This window comes from Mytilus edulis, chromosome 5, assembly GCF_963676685.1.
Source record: "Mytilus edulis chromosome 5, xbMytEdul2.2, whole genome shotgun sequence".
NCBI classification, from domain to species: domain Eukaryota; kingdom Metazoa; phylum Mollusca; class Bivalvia; order Mytilida; family Mytilidae; genus Mytilus; species Mytilus edulis.
Window position 1 is genome coordinate 58,843,258 of NC_092348.1, and position 20,468 is coordinate 58,863,725.

The following is a 20,468-nucleotide window of genomic DNA, read 5'->3' on the forward strand; positions in this document are numbered from 1 at the left end:
TTAACTGAACCTGTTGTAACTTTTAGGAATTTTGGTCCTCAATGCTCTTCAACTTCGTACTTCATTTGGCCTATTTAACTTTATTTTTAGATTCGAGCATCACTGTTGAGTCTTTTGTAGACAAAACGCGCATCTGGCGTAAATACAAAATTTTATCCTGATATATATCATTAGTTTATTGTATCCTTTATATTGTGAAGGCCGACATAGTTTAGTATTTACAGAGCATATTTAAGTAGATAATGGGCTAAATAACTAGTTTTTGGGAAAAAAGTCCTTATTTGTTTTCATAAATGTCGGTCTTGTTGGTAGGCGAAGTCATCCGATATATTCATATTTTTAACTAGATATCCCATGCGTGAATGTACTATACTGCTTAATTAGCAATATTCGCAAAATTTATGTAATTTAATAGTTTTGGAGTTGGAAAACAGGGTATGTTACAATACAATCACTTTTCACACTTGAAGATATACTAACTGTATAAGGATATGAAGGTGAACTCAAATAAAAAAAAAAAAGCCCAGTGATTCCAATTGTTATGATTCCACTTATTCATTACAAAAGGTACTACATCAGTGCTATGCACAATGTGTATAATAAACCCATTTTCCAATGTGTATTTAAATACCCAATTTTGTCATATTCACCACACAAAACAGGTACTATATTTTTTAAAAGGTTTAAATAGTTTTAATTTTCATTCAACCGGTTTACGATATTTGATCATTGATCATCGGTACACTATTGTGGCCTTGATTTAACCTGGTTATGATATTCTAAGTGGATATTCGTCGTATCAAAACTGAAAGTAATTCGGAAAAGTCACAAAAAGGTAAGAAATGTAAAATAAGGCAACTTTTGAATAGAAATTAATATATGTGTTTACCAAAATTCACGAGATTAAGAGGTTTCAATTAAATTCTATGTGAACTTTAAGTTGTAATATAGAACAAGTTCTATTGATCGATAGGTCCACATAGTAGAATAACGAAAGTAACTCAAAGGAAAACCCAAAACGATAAGTTCAAGTATACTTAAGTTAATGTTTTCATAGAATATACTTAATTAATTGATTAGTTCTTAGTACAGATAAGTGATTGTTTTGTAGCCTTAATGATATTTCTCGTCCGTCTGCAGCTCTGGTTCAAATTAAGAAAGTAAAAACTAAGTAAAGAAATGATTTTTGTTTTACATTTGATGACGCCGTTTACTTAAAAAAGAAGTAAGATTTAAATTTGAATCTGGTGCCGCATGTAAATAGTACCAGGCTTTCTGCATGTTCTTAAATCTCTGCAAGTACCCGTGATATCTGGTGCAGAAAAATTGGTACCGTTAATGTTATTACTGTCAAAATTCAGTCCTTTATCTTGGACATCCAACTTAGCAGAATATTTATTTTCTATTTGTTATTACATTACTCTTGTCCAGAAATATGCGTGACATATTTCCCCTTTAAGCAAACACGTAAAAAATATACAATGGACAAACACACTCAGTAAAATCCTTCACTGTCACTTTCAGATATGTTGATGACTCATTATACTGACATCTTACTAGCATTTCAGAACTTCCTCAAATCTCATGTGTTCCAGTGTACTGAAGCAAACCAATCATCTTCATTTTGGTAACTTTTGTTGAAATGGTCGGTTTTGGACGACTCAACATTTTCGATTTGACAAATGAAATATTTTCATTTATTTGTCAGAGTTTTATTTTGTCAGTCACACACATTTTCGACGTCCTGTAGCTTTTATATCCTTCAGCTAATATGATATTGAATATTATTCACATATAGATCTGTTATTAATCTGACTATTTTCACATCCATTTTTTAATGTTTATATACAGATTTAAGATGTTTTCATAGGCATTAATATATTACTTCATACGAAACCGTTATTAAAATGCATAGGGATAACAATAAAGCATTCATTTGTTTCTGAATATACTTGAACCAAGACTTAGTTTTCTCGTTTGAATTGTTTTACATTGTCTTATCGGGGCCTTTTATAGCTGACTATGCGATATGGGCTTTGCTCATTGTTGAAGGCCGTACGGTGACCTATAGTTGTTAATGTCTGTGTCATTTTGGTCTCTTGTGGACAGTTTTCTCATTGGCAATCATACCACATCTTCTTTTTTATATTACATAAGATTTTAGGAAAAACTAAACACGTGTCAAAGAGAGGCGAACGATACCAGAGAGACATTCAAACTCATAAGTTGAACATAATGAAATGACAACACCATGACTGAAAAAGAAATAGACAAACAGACCGGAGCAATACGATCACCACCAAAATCTGGATGTAATATCAGGTTCTCTGGAAGAGTACACATATCCTGCTTTACATGTTGCACCTATCGTTTTGATCATACAAGATCATATCAGGTGATAAGACTAATTTTTAAGGCTACCTTTGGTGAAAAGGGTACGGGATTGTATTCACGACAATTGAAAGATATCCGTTGGTATCTGTGAAACAGATATTCCAAAACTGTCAACCAACTCGCTTTATCTCCGTAAAATTCACGAAGGGATTTTTTTTTCAACTTCACCAATTGAAGCTTCAATACTTGACCATTGTTGAATAAGATAAAACATGTTTCCTTTAAAAGTAACGTCAGTATTGATTAAATTGATCAATCTTAAATATTTAGACAAAGAAGCATAACTCAATGTTTTAATTGTTGTCTATATCTTTTTATATCTATTACTTTAAATAGTGAAATGTATTATATTTATCACGGGTTTGCAATTTAGAGCTTTAATGTTAAAAACCTTACGTTTATACATAATTCATAGATAAAGTTTTGCAATTAAAGTGTACTTTCCGCGGACATTAAATTCAATATGTTTATGTTTTATTTCAAATAATTACCACATGCACGGGATCTAAGTGAAGATAACTGTTATTGGTATGAATGAGACATATTTGTATTTGTACATGATCTGTGTATTTTTCATGTATGATTGTTTAATTTTATATGTATTATAATATATCTATAATCATATTGATAATCTGCATTGTATTTTTATACGTCAAACGAAATGTGTGTGTCAAATACAAGAAAATAAGCATACAAATAAAACATCAAATTCGTTCCTCACTTTTAAAAATGTCTAATGAATGCATAATATGCTATGAAAGAAACAAAGAAATATATTGACAATGCACATTAAAATAAAAATACAAGAATTTTCCACAGCACAATAACATAATGGCAGGATGTATAATTACAGAGCCACGTCATATGCAAGAAAGAAACACAAAAAAGGTATACACACAAAGAACATTAGAAAAAAAAAATACAAACATTTACCATAGCACAATACCATAAATACCACAATGACTGGATGCAAATGTACAGAGCAACGTCAAAAACGCTTGTCATATATATACTAAAAAGTAAAATCACAAAAATACTGAACTTACAGGAAAATTAATTCGGAAAGTCCATAATGACGTGGCAAAATTAAATTACAAAACGCATCAAAAACGAACGCATAAAAAACGAATGGACAAGAACTGTCATATTCCTGACTTGGTACAGGCATTTTCAAATGTAGAAAATAGTGGATTAAACCTGGTTTTATAGGTAAAATATCTATCTTTCAATGTGAAATACGTTGTTTTCCTACGCAAAACTAACATTAAAACTATAGCATTGATAGCTTATTTTATTTCAGACTCAAATGTACCTGAAAGATGTCAATGTCTTCCACTTGCATTGAACACACTTCAGAAGAAATTAGGTTCTATTGCAAAGAATGCAATGTTTTTGTGTGTGACGATTGTGTTTCAGGACAAGGAAAACATATTAAATGTAATAAAATTAAACTTAGTGAATATGGTGCCAAGAACAAACAAATTTTGATTGAAAATGTGGAAGAAATAACGAATAAAAATCTCCCACGTTTGAAGGAAACATTGGAACTTGCAGCAAAAGTTAAAGAATCTTTTAACAAATCAGCGGATGAAAACATTACTGAACTTCGATCAAAAACACAAGTAATAGAGACAATTCTTCATGAATTGCAAGAAGAAACTATACGACAAATTGATGAATCGAAGCGACAAGCGAACATGAAATTTGATGATTTTCTTGATCGTCTTCAAAATAGATATAACAAATTAGTACAAATAACAGAGAAAGTACAGCAACAAAAATCCGACATTCAATCTTCAGATGTTGTAAAATTTGATTCCGAAATGAAAAAAATGTTGCATGTCGAACACGGCTCGGAAAGCATTCCGAAACTCGAACCACCCTGTTTTGAAATAAATGAACAATTTTTAACAAAAGCATTTTATCAGGATTTTTTTCTATGTAAAAATATAAAAGATGAAGTTAAAACAGAATCGTGTACATATAAAAAGGGTTTAGAAGAACCAAACTCCTCCTTAGATTATATAGAACCGGTCTCGTCTACGAATGAAACCAATTCAGTTATAAACATGAATGAACAAGGAACAGATACGAACTACGACGAAAATTCAAGTGACATATACGTGTCAAACTCGGCACACAAAGGAGAGACGAAATTAAGGTGTTCAGTAGTTCATAACAAAGACTTAAACTTCAAGGTAATTAAATCTTTCAAATGTGAAAATGCTGTTACTTTAATTGTACCGAAAACAAATGTTTACGAGGCTTGGATTATCGGAGTTGGTATCAGCGAGGTTAATTTGAAGCAAACACCACAATCAACAACACTCCTTGCGCGTATAGATGGAGAACCTTTTACAGCTGGAAAAAGTCAAAAGCATGGTTTGCTAATAGGTCTTAAAAACAAGAAGACAATTAAACTACTTCAAGCGGCGACTGGTACGCTAAGAAGAACTTCGGACGTGTGCAAATTGGTTCCCCATATAAATGCACATGCTCAGCATTTGTCAGCTATTTGTACCGTATCAACGCCTGCGGATAAAGAAAAAGATATCGCGGTACTCCTACGTGACTACCAATTGACTGGAAGTAAAGAAAAGGGAGCAGTCATTCGATGGTATTCTGGTAAGAAATTAAAAACGAATGACCTTAACATTAGCAACGATGTTGAAATTGAAAATCCAGTATACATAGAAGAGTTTACAAACGGTAACATTTGCATTACGTGTGCGCCGGACGATAAATCGTCGTGGATACAACTTCTTGATAAACAAGGGAATCACAAGATGAGGTACCCACCAAAAGATGAAAAATCAGTTGGGGAGAACGTTGTATATTCATTCATTGGCGCTGGATTTCTAAGAGATGGTCGTATTACAATTTTGGATCGCGTGAGCTTCCGTCAGCACCTTTTAGATGCAAATGGAAAGCTTATCAAAATAGACCAATACCAAAACCAACCATCATCTTTTGCTGTTGACTTATACGACAACATCTGGATCGGATTTGACGACGGAACAATTCAAGTGCTGGAATATAAGGACGGATGGTATGAGGACATTGAAATTAATGATTAATATCTTCAATTTAGTTATATATTTTTTTGAATTACTTGCTTAGTTCTTGGTACTTACAGTAGAAATACTCATAAATATTGTTCGAACCTCCAAAATATGTATGAAGTTGTTATATTTTGAATTTAAGTGAAGATGAGAGTAATGCATTAGATATATTTTGGGGAAAATGATGTATATATTTGGGTCCTCAATGCTCTTCAACTTTGTATTTGTTTGGCATTTTAACTGTTTTGATCTGAGCGTCACTGATGAGTCTTATGTAGACGAAACGCGCGTCTGGCGTATTAAATTATAATCCTGGTACCTTTGATAACTATTTACACCACTGGGTCTATGCCACTGCTGGTGGACGTTTCGTCCCCGAGGGTATCACCAGCCCAGTAGTCAGCACTTCGGTGTTGACATGAATATCAATTATATGGTCATTTCTATAAATTTTCTGTTTAAAATACTAAGGATTTTCTTACGCCCAGGAGTAGATTACCTAGGCCGTATTTGGCACAACTTTTAGGAATTTTTGGGTCCTCAATGCTCTTCAACTTTGTATTTGTTTGGCATTTTAATTGTTTTGATCTGAGCGTCACTGATGAGTCTTATGTAGACGAAACGCGCGTCTGGCGTATTAAATTATAATCCTGGTACCTTTGATAACTATTTACACCACTGGGTCTATGCCACTGCTGGTGGACGTTTCGTCCCCGAGGGTATCACCAGCCCAGTAGTCAGCACTTCGGTGTTGACATGAATATCAATTATATGGTCATTTCTATAAATTTTCTGTTTAAAAAACTAAGGATTTTCTTACGCCCAGGAGTAGATTACCTAGGCCGTATTTGGCACAACTTTTAGGAATTTTTGGGTCCTCAATGCTCTTCAACTTTGTATTTGTTTGGCATTTTAACTGTTTTGATCTGAGCGTCACTGATGAGTCTTATGTAGACGAAACGCGCGTCTGGCGTATTAAATTATAATCCTGGTACCTTTGATAACTATTTACACCACTGGGTCTATGCCACTGCTGGTGGACGTTTCGTCCCCGAGGGTATCACCAGCCCAGTAGTCAGCACTTCGGTGTTGACATGAATATCAATTATATGGTCATTTCTATAAATTTTCTGTTTAAAAAACTAAGGATTTTCTTACGCCCAGGAGTAGATTACCTAGGCCGTATTTGGCACAACTTTTAGGAATTTTTGGGTCCTCAATGCTCTTCAACTTTGTATTTGTTTGGCATTTTAACTGTTTTGATCTGAGCGTCACTGATGAGTCTTATGTAGACGAAACGCGCGTCTGGCGTATTAAATTATAATCCTGGTACCTTTGATAACTATAGTATAAGCATGTGTAATTGTTGGTTTTTGTTCAAGCTTTAAAGTGGTACCTAACACTACAGGTAGTTAACTCTGTAAAATCAGCTTAACGTTTCAATCACGTTGTACTTTTAAGGAAATATTAAGCTTCTCAACGATTAAAATTAGTGATTGTCAAAATGCTATATATCCTACCAATTTTTTTCGAGGAAGTGATTGGTTCAAGTTTTTTGATTTTTTTATATTTTTATCGGGATTAGTGAACATACTTTAGCCCGGTTTTTATCAAAGGGTCAAAGTAAACATTTTGTCAAAATTTTATGAAAATTAAACGAGCCAAATTAATTTTAGTTAAAGTGTTGGGTACCACCTTAAATATATTGCACTATATATTTCTTCTGTATATGTTACAGTTTGTATTATGAATGAAATGAGATGTGGAGAACAATCTAATTAGGCATCTATCTTTCATCTCAACAACACAATAAAGGATAACAAGTGAGCAGCACTTGGTCTTCCACAACAGACCATATGTTTAGAAACAAATTGCCCAAAAAAATTGCGAAAAATCTATTATTTTAGAAAAAAAAAAAAAAAAAAATGAAGATGTACTAAAAGACAACTACTGACGAAGTTCTTCACCTGAGAAAAGTACACTTAAATATTTGAAGTGTTAAAAAAAATTAACTCCAAGGAAAATTCTAAACGAAAAGTCCGTTGTTAAATGGAAAAATCAAAATCTCAAACACATCAAACGGATGTAAAACAACTTTTATATTCCTGGCTAAGTACAAGTCTGTCCATATGTAAAAAAATGGAGGATTAAACTTGTTTTTTTAGCGAACTAAATTTTTCATTTATAGGAATGTCAAATAAGTTTTCATTATATTGACAACAATGTGTAAACAAAGCAAACAGACATAATAGGTAACAATATAAAAAATAAGGATACAGCAGTCATCATTGTGTTATTTGTATCACTATAAAACATTTCCATCGTTATAAGAAAAAGTCTTTTTATTTTCCATTCAGTAAAGAACATCGGATTCCGTATATGTACGGAACAAAGCTATTCTTTCTTTACCCGGAAATCCAATACAGTTTGTACATAAAGATGAAATTAAATTTAGCATTACGGCGATATCAAGTCGGAGAATTTGCTACCACATATTGCATAAATCATGTGCAAAATTCATTCATTTTCATTATGAGATTAAAAAAATCATTTTTAAAAAAAAATTATTCTGTACCTGTATAAATCGTATAACAAATGGTTAACATATATATACAGAACTATCGCATCTTATTTTATTACGGTGATGTTGTTTCTAGAGCCCGCAAATTTGTATATGATCCATATACATTATTTGTTCCCTTGAATAGACTCTTTCTATAGTAATTTTATCATTTTGGTTTGTAGAGAAGACATATATGCATAGTTTTGGAACTACTACACAATGATTTTATGTTCGAGATCTGTAGTAATGGAAGCAATAATCGAGGTGGCCAAATGAGTGAAAGGGATTGAGCTATTTATAGGTTGTTTATGTTGAAACGATGACCTAAACTTATTACGTTATTTGTCATTTGGTTTATGATTTGTTGTTTGAGAATTTATTTCATCTACTCATTTTTTTAATTTAAACACTGAAACATAATGATATCAGTTTAGTTTAGTTTATTGTATATTCTATTGTCCAAAACAATGACTTAAATATCAAACATAAGCTTTTCAGTCTTCTTTATTTTATACAATTAATAAATAATTGAACAAAATCAAATATATGTGAATGACATCATACGCAATATCAATATGAAGACAATAAATGAACAATAATTGAAACGAAGTTGATCACCAGTTCATAAATCTTAAATAAACTGACAACGCCATGACTAAAAATGAAAAAGACAAACAGACAAACAATAGTACACATGACACAACATAGAAAACTAAAGAATAAACAGCACGAACCCCACCAAAAACTAGGGGTGATCTCAGGTGCTCCGGAAGGGTAAGCAGATCCTGTTCCACGTGTGGCACCCGTCGTGTTGCTTATGTGATAACAAATCCGGTAAATAGTCTAATTCGGTAGGTCACATTCATGAAAGGGAAGGAGATTGTCTCATTTAAGCTGTATAGACTACGTTCGAGTTATGTCTGTAACCGGAAATGTTCATCAATTATCCGCGCCTTTTTGATACATTTATCAGATAGAGAGAATCGCCTATATCCCTGTACTATTAAAGTCGTCAAGCGTCTTCGTGATTATTATGCAGGATAAATTAGAATAGTGTTTGTTCTGCAGGTACTTATTCACAATTCCTTAATGACAGCAATGCTGATGGTTTTGTACTGATAGCTCGTCTTTCTATTTGCCTAAACACCATCTAGGAGATTAAATCTTGAGTAGATATATTCTCCGATGTTAACATTTTTATTGAAAACAATCTAATCATTGCTGTTAAATATATAAAAACGTTCTAGAAACTATGTGGGTATACATGATTTTGAATAAATTGAATAAATCTCATTCGAACTTGGAAAACATGGTGACGTTCCCTTGTCACCATCTTACGGTGTTTATATATCTCAACTTGTACGATTCGCTCGTGTATGTAAACAATGTTTTAGATTTTAACGAGAGAATGTATGTATTACTGAAAAATTATTACACCAGGGTTTTCGATATCACAAACTAGTCAAAACATTTACTAAATTTTATCATCGGTATAAGGACATCATTCGTAAATATAGCTCAACGTGCAGACTTTTTATACGTTCAGGTATTTCACATCCAATTTTTTATGGAAATATTCTTTATAAAGCACAAAGGTGTCAGTATTCACCTCAAAAACTAACAAAACCTTTGAATAGACTTATTAAGAAGGGATATAGTTACGATACTGTTGTCAGGTCATTAAAGATTGCATATTTTGGCATTAATATTGATTCACTTATAGGGTCTTTGCATCGGAACTAAACACATTTATTCAAAAACCAGTTGTTGGCATGACACGGGTTATGTTCTTCTCATATATGTTATGATGGTATGATACTAAACCCCTAACTGGAAGGATTGTGCCTGATGTTCATATGATGAAATCATAATCTTTCAGTCAGTTGAATTGAAGTCTGGAGCTGGCATGTCAGTTAGCTGCTAGTAGTCTGTTGTTATTTATGTATTATTGTCATTTTGTTTATTTTCTTTGGTTACATCTTCTGACATCAGACTCGGACTTCTCTTGAACTAAATTTTAATGTGCGTATTGTTATGCGTTTACTTTTCTACATTGGCTAGAAGTATAGGGAGAGGGTTGAGATCTCACAAACAGTACTATATCCCTTCTTATTATCATAAATTTTAGAAACTTTACCTGACCGTATAGGAAAATAGGTATTTAGTCGGATCTTAACACGTACTTGTGATTTGGTTAAAACCGGTTTTGTTCAAAATATACGAAGAAATGTCGAAATGTTCAGGACTTAAATAAATCCGTATTTCGGTAGGATGGTGCACGCATACGATTTTTATTGCGTCTTACACTTTGAGAAGCGAATAATCTTCAACTTCTTTATTCAAATATTGTGTAAACACGTTAATTTTGATCTATGAAAGTCAAGTGGCTCGAGTATTTTTCTGAGGAAGTTTTAAAAAATTGCAAAGAAATATTTTTACATTGGGTTAGCTTTCATTAGTCTTAACTATCTATAGATTAACAACTTTTGGTTATATTTATAATTTAGAATCATCATTGAAGGTGGGGGACGATTTCGCAGATAATTAATTGTATTGATGTGCCATTTGTATGCAAGAGTGACATTTCGTTGTATTATGTGCCAATTCGAAAAAGTTATGCGAGTATTCTCTCCCCTTAACAGGTTCATTATTTTATAATTAAGTTTAGGCTTCTGATATAATTTTGAATAATTACAAAATGTATCAATTCAATATATTTCAGTTTTTGTTATTGGTGTATCAGAAACATTGATGTACGAATATAATTTCATAAATTTGAAACGTTTAAAATGATAACATACCAATATAAAGAACCGTTCATCATTTTTGAAAAAGACTATGAACGAAAATCGATTTATTTATCTTCCCTTGGTGACAGATTGATTGGGAAATGAACCAGCGTAATATAATGGTAATCACAGAGAGGGACCAGCAAGCAATTTTTAATTGTATCTTATTCAACGTCAAAACAATTTTCCACTATAAACGAATGTTACATTATACAAATATAAGGACTTTGTTAGCTAAATCTACAAATTTTATTAGATATTATGATTTTTTATTGCAATAGATTAATATGCTATATTATGACGTTGTTAGTTTGTTTTGCAAGTGATATCGATAATTTTTTTTAGCATGGAGAAAAACTCAAATCGTAACCTGCAAAAATACCTGTCATCTACTTAATGCTATGTCATATTCATTTGTCAATAATTAAATTGTTGTTTTCAATGGTTTGGTCAATATGTCATAATAAATGTGTATAATTTAGGGTTATGTAGAGTTTCTGGGATTATATATAATCACTGGTAACTTAAGAGATTATACATAAACACTAAAAATATCAGGAATTATGCATAATCACTTGAAAAAAGTGTCAACGATTATTTCAAATAACTGGACAATGAATACATTTAAAGTTAATTAATCAATTCTATAAAATCATATTTAAACATCTTTAAAAGCGTAGGTATTATAATGTTAAGCAAAATACTCGAATATAAACTATCTTTTTACAAACTGCAATGTTCATAGAGATCTACTTTATAATTGCAGATTAAACATGGCAATCAATAATTTTCAGGCTCTGCTTTCCTTCTCATTTTTTCAAATCAACATTAACTTTTGAATAACCTTGTCTTTCATTTATTGAATCTGTTTTTACCGAACATTCGAAAGTAAGACAAAAAACTTCAACAAAATGCGTACCACACTTTGTTTTTAATGACTACAAAGCTTTTCTGTCCGAACTATAGAAATTCATATAAGACAATTGATATACAGCTGAATAACGATGATCATAGTTATGGTAACACAATGACACAATGCTATATAAAGCTTAAGGGGGACACGTTTACTGGTTTTCGATCGATATATTAATAATGACGGGTAACGAATATTGTGGTGACAATTGTGTATCGTTTATGAAAAACTGCAGAATTGTTTTATTTTTGAAAACAAGAAAATTTGGAAATAACCGTAAAAAACAAAGGCAACAGTGGTGTACCGCTGTTCAAAAGTCACAAAAAAAAACAAACGACAAAACATTTCTGCATCGCTTAGAAACAATTAAGAATTGATCTATGTTTGAAAATATATGGGGAAAAATCAAATTGATAAAATAAGATTACTGGAAGAGGAACTTGCTGGTTGATAAAGTTGATACGATGAATTTTAATTATATATATATAAGAAGATGTGGTCGGAGTGCTAATAAGACAACTTTCTTTCCAAGGCATAATTTGTAAAATAGTAAATCATTTAGCCTGCGGATATCCATGTTTTTTTTAATAAATCGAATAATCTCATTCGAAGTCGGTAAACAGTAAATTAAGCGTAAACGTTGATATTTAGCAATTGCGTTGTGTTTAATATTTGATTGATATAAATCCGTGTTAAAAGCACTTCATTTGGTGCAAAACGTTTAAATATCTATCACCGATGGTATAATATGAACGGGGAGTTTTGTTCTTAAAATATTCCTGTTTAATTTGAAATGCATACGTATTCAAACATAGTTTATGTCTAATACTCATGTTCTCAATAACTTATGCTTGTTGAAAAGAAATCTTGTTAAAGGGACAAATTGGGTTTTGGTGCTTATTTTGAAAATTTCGTAGATCTAAATTGTTTGCTTTAGACAGTTAAGGTGTTTAAAAACTTAAAAGATATCTCTGGTTCATAATGTTTTTCAAAACTTTCACATTCCGTTTCTCTTAATAAACTCATCATAGATACCAGGATTGAATTTTTGTATTTACTCCAGACGCGCGTTTTGTCTACAAAACACTCATCAGTGACGCTCGAATAAAAAAAATATAAATAAATAAAAATAAAGTACAAAGTTGAAGAGCATCGAGGACCAAAAATTCCTAAAAGTTATAAATTTAGTGATTGAGACTTGTTTGTGTAATTTGTAAGATCAGTGACAGGTGTGTTTCTTGAAGCTGTATATATTTTGAAATCACCTTACAGAATTCGATTGTCCCAAAATAATTCAAGTACGGTCCCAATAAATGTTCAATAATATTTTCAAATATCTGGTTATACCTTTTCCAAACGAGTTTCATAACCTTTAATTGTTTTGATTGGGATTATGAATAGACCGTTTTTACTTAATGTCAACATAATAATTATGCGGTAGATTGGGTAGATCTGTGTAAAAGAGCGGATATTGTTCTAGTTATTAAATTATTGTGATTGTTCATATGTAAAATAATGCAATTAAGTCTTCAAACTTTAAGATATATGAGTAATTTTATTCAGTTGTTTTGTTGTACCAATGCTTGTTTCGAATGATGAAATGATTGTGTTTTATATACCATTATCAAAGCTGATATCATATTTCAAAAGGACAAAAACGCTTTCGTTATTGATAAAAATTCTGCAAAGTACAGAATAATTGTAATAAGTATGGACATTGTAAGCACAAAGCTATTCAAGCCCAAGCATAACTTCAAGTCACTAGTATATTGAAAAACGTAGTTCTTTCAAGTTGAATTTGCTTATAAGGGTTTGGATGTCATTTAAATATTTCTATTTACAATCTATGCAGAAACAATACCAAAACATACCTTATTACTTCATTATAAAACTACAACAGCCATTTCATATACATACACCAAATCTATTGCATGCATGATCCACACTTTTTCAACCACCAGTGAATTCCTAAGATCTTTACCCTCAAAAATGTAAAATCAAAGCAACCCGATATCTCTAATACTACTTCGCCATACAAATAATGCTATGCTGGTCATTTCATAACTGGAGACCTTGGCATTATAAACAATAATTAACTCGGAGAGCTCTTAGACAAAGAATCGATATATCGAAATTCCATAGTCCAGAAGATGAACTTCAACTCGTCCTTCAAAATACAAAGGTACTGATTGTATTCAAGCACTCATTATCTTTGTGAATATAATAAGTTTGGTATATCCCTTTTTTCCTATTTAGTTTTAGTTTTATTGTGATTTTCCAAACAAAACAATCATTGCATTTATTTGTACTCTTTAATTTAAATCTTGTTCTGCTCCTCAGTAAGTCTTGATTTATGAATTAAAAATGCTGTTGTTGCTGTAACTGATGAATTCACTTGAGGACTTTGCCAACAAATGGATAAAGCGCGAGCCAGATAAAACAGAAACTGGACGCATTGTCTGAATGTATCAAAGCTATATGGCCCAGCATTCAGCAACGTATTCTAAATCTACAATGTACAATGAACACACGAGTTACTGACTCTTTAAATAAAATGCCGATGTGAATGCCTACCCCCCTCTCCAAGCAAAATATAAATACAAAGCCTAGCCTCAAACAATAATGTTGTCTATGCAAAACTTATTACACATTTGCTGTGTATACATGAAGAATACTGATCGTACAGGAAATAGAAATCCCACATATATTTTTACATTATTCACGAAGCAGTTGATTTAAAAACATTAAAAAACTCCACCCTTGTCGCACTCGGTATCAACATGAACACTATATAAACCTACCATATTTGTTTAGTTTGGATGATTATTTCAGCTGACGATATTTTAATAGGTACTTATTGTGCATTACTACTGCCCGATTTGTTTTGTTTTTCTAAAATTGATATGCCGAAAAAATCATACTGAACCTTCTCAAAAACAAAACGAAAAAGCATCCTGCATAGATATTAAATTCACTTAGAGATATATTCATGATGTCATGTCGCTGAGGAACCAACATTTCAATCAGTGCTGAAAAAATTCAAATACCAGAAACAGTGGTATACTATTGTTGCCTTCATATATCAAAGTATACCGACATTCTGCTTAAAATATTGATCTTTTTCTCGATATTGACAAAAATAGAAGAATATAAGCTATCATTTATGACAAATGTGATGAGTTTTATTTTCCAAATTGTCAACTTTACATTTCGCAGTAGTGACATACCCTCCGCTCCGTATCTATGGCGTTTTAGTTTGACATTTGCATATATCAGTTAATACGGTACGCACATTGGTTTTCAAACTTTGTATATGCCATTGCCATTTTGCACTCATTACACAAACATGTCCCAACAGAGGAACAGAGAAATAACGTCTGAAATCGGCATTATAAAGATTAAAGGTCATCATCAATAATTGGTTGACTGATACGATGTGCAAGTGTTAATACACACCCAATGTCTTCTGCTTAGTACATTGATTTGTGTCTAATGGATTTACCGAATTAAAACATCGGTTACCTTCTTTTTTCCTTCAATATATCTGTTTTTATCAAAACAAAGACTAACTTTCGCATTTGTTACTAAGTCTTCTCCGCTGTACAAACGACATCTAGGAATAAGAGCAAACATTGGTCTCATTGGAGGCAGAATGATATGTCTACAAGGTAACATGTCTTCTTGCAAAATCTGGCTCAGCGTTTCGGTATAGTAGAATTACTTTTCACTAGTCCTTACAATCATCGTTATCGTCATTGACGATGATGATAACGACGACAACGACAATGATAATCATAGTCATTCAAAATTTAGATACAATAAATTTGCAATTGTCTAATAATATATGGATAAATACTAAAAAAAAAATCAACCACAGTTATGGATTTCATAAATACAGATTTCTGTATTCATCATTTTCATTTTTCATACATTTTTGGTATCGTTTTTGTTAAACGCATCTTATTGTAATTACAACCATACAGATAAAAACCCACACATGCATACAAAATAAAATAGCTAGCACTCCAACAATAAAATAATTGCCAAGCAATCCAGGAATCCCGTTTGATACACTCTGTTTCAATCCGTCATTTTATATTCTTTTTATCAATATTATGTGTTCATAATGGTCCATTAGTTTAGCAATATACGTTTTATATGTAAGTTTTATTGTAATTCGTCAGCGTGTTACATGCATTCCGTATTTTGTCCATAGTTTATAAGAACATTTTAGGCTATAGATTCATTATGTTTTTAACATTCTTCACGTCTGATACATAATAATAATCGTGATTTGTTTTCTTCAAATCAGTAGTTCCATTAAGGAATCGACTTTAAAGAAACTAAGCTTTTAAAATACTTCTTAATTTTTTCCAATCTTCCACAAGTTTATTTGGCGATTGAAAATTATGAATAGAATACATTTGGTGAATCCTTCCCAAGTTGTAATATGGGTGAAATCGACCATCATTCGTTAATGGAATATTAAGTTTTTTGGCAACTATTCCAAGGTATACATCATCGATGTATAAAGGTTTAATGGATTTAAATCCCTCCTTCATTTTATTTGCATAATCATATGTCATTAAGATAGAGCCACCAGTTGCATACGGAGGCCAATGTTTATCCGGATATTCCTTTATAGAAACATACCACTTCCGGTGCACGTTTCGGTTGGGTTTAGCATTATACCAAACACATCCTGTAAAAATACTACTAGGTAAACGCTTCCGAAAAACATCTAAGAGTAGCCGAACATTCACTAAATAGTCATCATCAACAAAAAAGAGATATTTGGTGTTTTTACAGTTGCTGACACTCCAATTATATCCCATAATAGTTTTAAGTGTATTATTATTATAATTATCAAGGAAATCTTCCTGTATAATATCGTCGTACATAGATTGCTCCATTCTAATGAATTTTTCAAGGAAAGGGGAAAATCCTAAAAGAAAGACAACTCTTACCGATGGATCGGATATATTTCCCCATGTGGATCGTATTGCTATTCTGTTATCCATATTTCTGACGTTTGACTTGATTATTATTAAAAGAAAAGGGTCCGTTTTAGATCCTTTATGATTGCATGTTTTAGATGGAGTATTTATGTATTTATAAGGATGACTGTACAAATCTTTTTGGTTTAAATTTTTAACGGTTATAGATTTTCTGACTACAGAAAAATTAGTAGAATGATTGTTCCGAACTGTTGATGAACTTATGTTACTAGTATATGAGTCCAAATGGTAAGTATTATCCGAACGTTTTTCCATCGGAATATCTGTCATTAAGGATCCAAGGATAAGAAGTATTACTAATACACACAGTAATACGATGTTTTTCACAGAACAGCGCAGGAACATTCTAAGACGCTTAGTTATCATCTTGTTAAGAAAATAGTCCAATAAACATGTAAATCTGCAAGAGAAAATAAATAAAGTTCAGTTTATTTTCGATCTATAAGTTTGACTGTCCCTCTGGTATCTTTCGTCCTTCTTTTAAGCTGTTTGTTGACAATATCGAAAAGCTACTATTATCTTTTTGAATGTGCCAAATTAAATTATATAACTTTACATATTGACAAGTTTTCTTCGACGTATCATATTTCATTGTTGCTCCATGCTAATGAACTTTTCAAAGATCTGTTTACCCTTCCGGAACACCTGAGATCACCCCAAGTTTTTGGTGGGGTTCATGTTGCTTAGTGTTTACTTTTCTATGTTGTGTCTTGTGTACTATCATTTGTCTCTTCTGTTTTTTTTTCTTTTTTAGCCATGGCGTTGTCAGTTGTTTTTTCGATCTATGAGTTTGACTGTCCCTCTGGTATCTTCCACCCTCTTTTTAGGTATCTTGTTACGTTTTTCATTATCTTTTTTCGATACATATTGGTATTAAATACATACATTCTTTGTGCATCTTCATAAAAATACGACATAATAGTTTACCTTTCTCTTTTTTTTTTGTCATAGTGATGAATAAGGTGAAGTTATTGCTTTGATTTTACCTTCTGTATTTTTATCGAAACATTTTTAATTTTTATTAATATTGACTGAACATGTGATAAGACTGACTGGACTAATCGGGAAATGTAAAACGAGGCATAAAACCAAGGGCTTATTCTCATTTCGCCTTAGCTGTCAAAATAATTATATAAAATTAAACCCAGTTTGCCTTAGTACAAATTTTAAGGTACACAAGAATTAACTAAGGCGAAATGGGAGCTTCTGTAATCAATGTAATTAAGTTATGTTTTGTTTGTATTGCAATTAGTTGATATTTGTTATTTTGATGTCAAATTCTACTATGAAATACTATTTAAAAGAAGATATTTTTTTTTTTGGATTTTTTGTATCCCACTTTTTAAATATATTTTTTTTAAAGTTGCTCTTTTTTTCCTGAAATTGTACTTTTTTTTACTCATGTGTTATATTTTGTAAATAAAGTCTTATTAGAGATGACAAATTGGATATGGATATTTCATATTTTAACGAATAAATAAAGACAAATATCAAACTATCATAACAAATATTTTATTTCTGAATCAGCACTGAAGGTAAATCATTTCTTGTGCATATTGTAGCCCTGAAATTTCTGTCTATGCACTTCCAAGAGATCCAAGTATCTCTTTTGTTGTTCTGGCGGTGTGTGTAGCAATTCCATGTCAAATACCTGCCTCCTCTACTGTGACAAATAAGTTAAACCAAGCCAATTGCTGAGTTTGATTCAGTAGTTATGTAGACAAAGCTAACAAATGACCTAATCATTGGTAAATTAATTTGGACCAAGCTTGAAGAAGTTTAGTCATAGTGTACCATGTATTATCTTTGACACAATTAAAAAAAAAATTTTAATAATTTATTTATTTTATTAAAGTTTCTGTAATATAATATGTAAATAAGTCTGTGGGAATATATTTGTTTCTCTTTCTTTTTAACTTTTTGTGTTGCACAATGTAAAGGATAATTGAATTATTCAGAATTTTCTAATTGCATAAAATTCATTTAAAGAAGCATGAAAGAAGCAACTTTCCTACTGACTAATGATTTATTGCACATTTTTTTTCTGATTTCACAATTTTTTAAATCATAAAAAGTGTATTTTTATAAATAAATATTAAAATAATTATCCAAGAGAAAAAAAATATCCCTAATTACATGTTGTTTATATTGTTATAAAAACACAGAGGTTTAATTTGTTTATTTATTTTTTCATCTAAATTCACATTTCGCCTTAGTACAATTCCCATATCGCCTTAGTATTTATTTTACCTTTTTTACCTGGAATTCACAGCTAAGGCGAAATGGGAACACACCAAACCAAGTGTCTGTACACGTATGGATGCTTGATTATCAATGTACCTTGGAATTAAGTGCATTTGTTAGTTTCGGGTATATCGAAATATGTAGAAAGCATGTTCCAAAACAAGGGTTAATCTACATAAGCATATAGTTTCCGCGGAAAAAAAGGAGATTGCTAGATAAACACAAACATACCTTTATAAATTCGTGAAATTTATCCAAATTTGACGATATTTTCATCATGTATACAACTTCTTGCAGGAACACTCCAACCTTTATAACATTGTTTCATTAACATGTTCCACAATGAATAATACAATTTGAAAGGTGTTTTAAGTGTAATCCACGTAATTTACGCCTTAACACAAGTCGCTTGCATACACCTGTGGTTAAGAACACATTCTTCTTCGTTGTTGTTGTTAGGTTGTTTCTGGTGTAATGAAATGTTCAATATAAGAGGATTAAACGAATCACAGGTTGTATTGCAATAACAAAAAGGCGTGGCCATCATTGTAGTAGTAAAACGTATTAATGTTTTATTGCTTTCGTTATGTTTAATTTTTCTATATGTATGTAAAGTAATTTTTCCCAGGACGATGTTTTTCATTACTTATATTGTCATATATTACATGTAAACAAACATCTATCAATCAATATTGTGTCTTCATTTAAAACAATATATGTAAAACGGAAATAATGTTAATAATCTAGAATGTACACATATTAACATATTTCTTTCAATTTTATTATGTTTTAACGTGTTATTTGCCACAGGTTCACGTGACATTTTTGATTACTTGACATGATTTTTCCATAAATAGAACAAATTACAGAAGTCATATTGTGTTCACATTAATCCTAATAACCACAACATGATATTTGGTGTTTGTTGGAAAATTAACACCTAATTTAACTCTCTATAGTGATATAGGTGGTGTGTGCCATGCATGGAGAAAATTTAATATAAATAATATGTATAAAATTAGAAATCACTTTATTAAATGAGAGGGGGAAATAATGTATTAAAACGAAATGCAGAAAAATAGAACCTTCTGACTACATATCAAAATTTAAGAAAGACTTTTTTTTAATTTTAAATATTAGGTCAATACTACTAAAATGCTGAAAAAGAAAAAGAAAATCACATTCAGCATATATATATATATATCAAAGTTCACGTTACAACTGTGCTAGATTGTCGTCAATAAAAGGTCGGTTAGGTATAACGCATGCAAGTGACTGAAGCCATCAGAATCCTAGCTTAAACTCTGGCATTGAACATATTATAAAGATTTAGAACATCTGTATAAATTAATTTCACGAAAAATGTTATAAGATTTCACACGAACCACAGACACTTGTCTTAGATTGCCACCACCTCTATACCTTAATGTAATTTATTATGGTATGTAGGGTAAAACAAGTCTGAGACAAGTGCCTGTGACACGG

At 31.4% G+C, this 20,468-nt stretch overlaps 2 protein-coding genes across 2 annotated transcripts; one reads left to right on the forward strand and one right to left on the reverse strand.

Moving 5' to 3' along the window:
* Positions 1-695: 695 nt before the first annotated feature.
* LOC139524060 (uncharacterized) lies at positions 696-5,615 on the forward strand. Its single transcript, XM_071318615.1, has 2 exons — positions 696-835; positions 3,695-5,615. Exon 2 carries the CDS (start codon positions 3,714-3,716, stop codon positions 5,469-5,471), a length of 1,758 nt encoding a protein of 585 aa, XP_071174716.1. The 5' UTR covers positions 696-835; positions 3,695-3,713; the 3' UTR covers positions 5,472-5,615.
* A 9,986-nt stretch (positions 5,616-15,601) lies between these two features.
* On the reverse strand, positions 15,602-19,406 carry LOC139524061 (beta-1,3-galactosyltransferase 1-like). The gene is made up of 2 exons (XM_071318616.1): positions 19,215-19,406; positions 15,602-17,139 (listed from the first exon to the last, which is right to left on the reverse strand). The coding sequence occupies exon 2, from the start codon at positions 17,103-17,105 to the stop codon at positions 16,065-16,067; it is 1,041 nt and encodes a 346-aa protein (XP_071174717.1). The 5' UTR covers positions 17,106-17,139; positions 19,215-19,406; the 3' UTR covers positions 15,602-16,064.
* Between the last annotated feature and the right edge of the window lie 1,062 nt (positions 19,407-20,468).

What these genes read in the sequence shown, in the direction of transcription:
- LOC139524060 (XM_071318615.1), top strand. Translation starts at nt 3,714, where the DNA reads ATGTCAATGTCTTCCACTTGCATTGAACACACTTCAGAAGAAATTAGG.
- LOC139524061 (XM_071318616.1), bottom strand. Translation starts at nt 17,105, where the DNA reads ATGATAACTAAGCGTCTTAGAATGTTCCTGCGCTGTTCTGTGAAAAAC.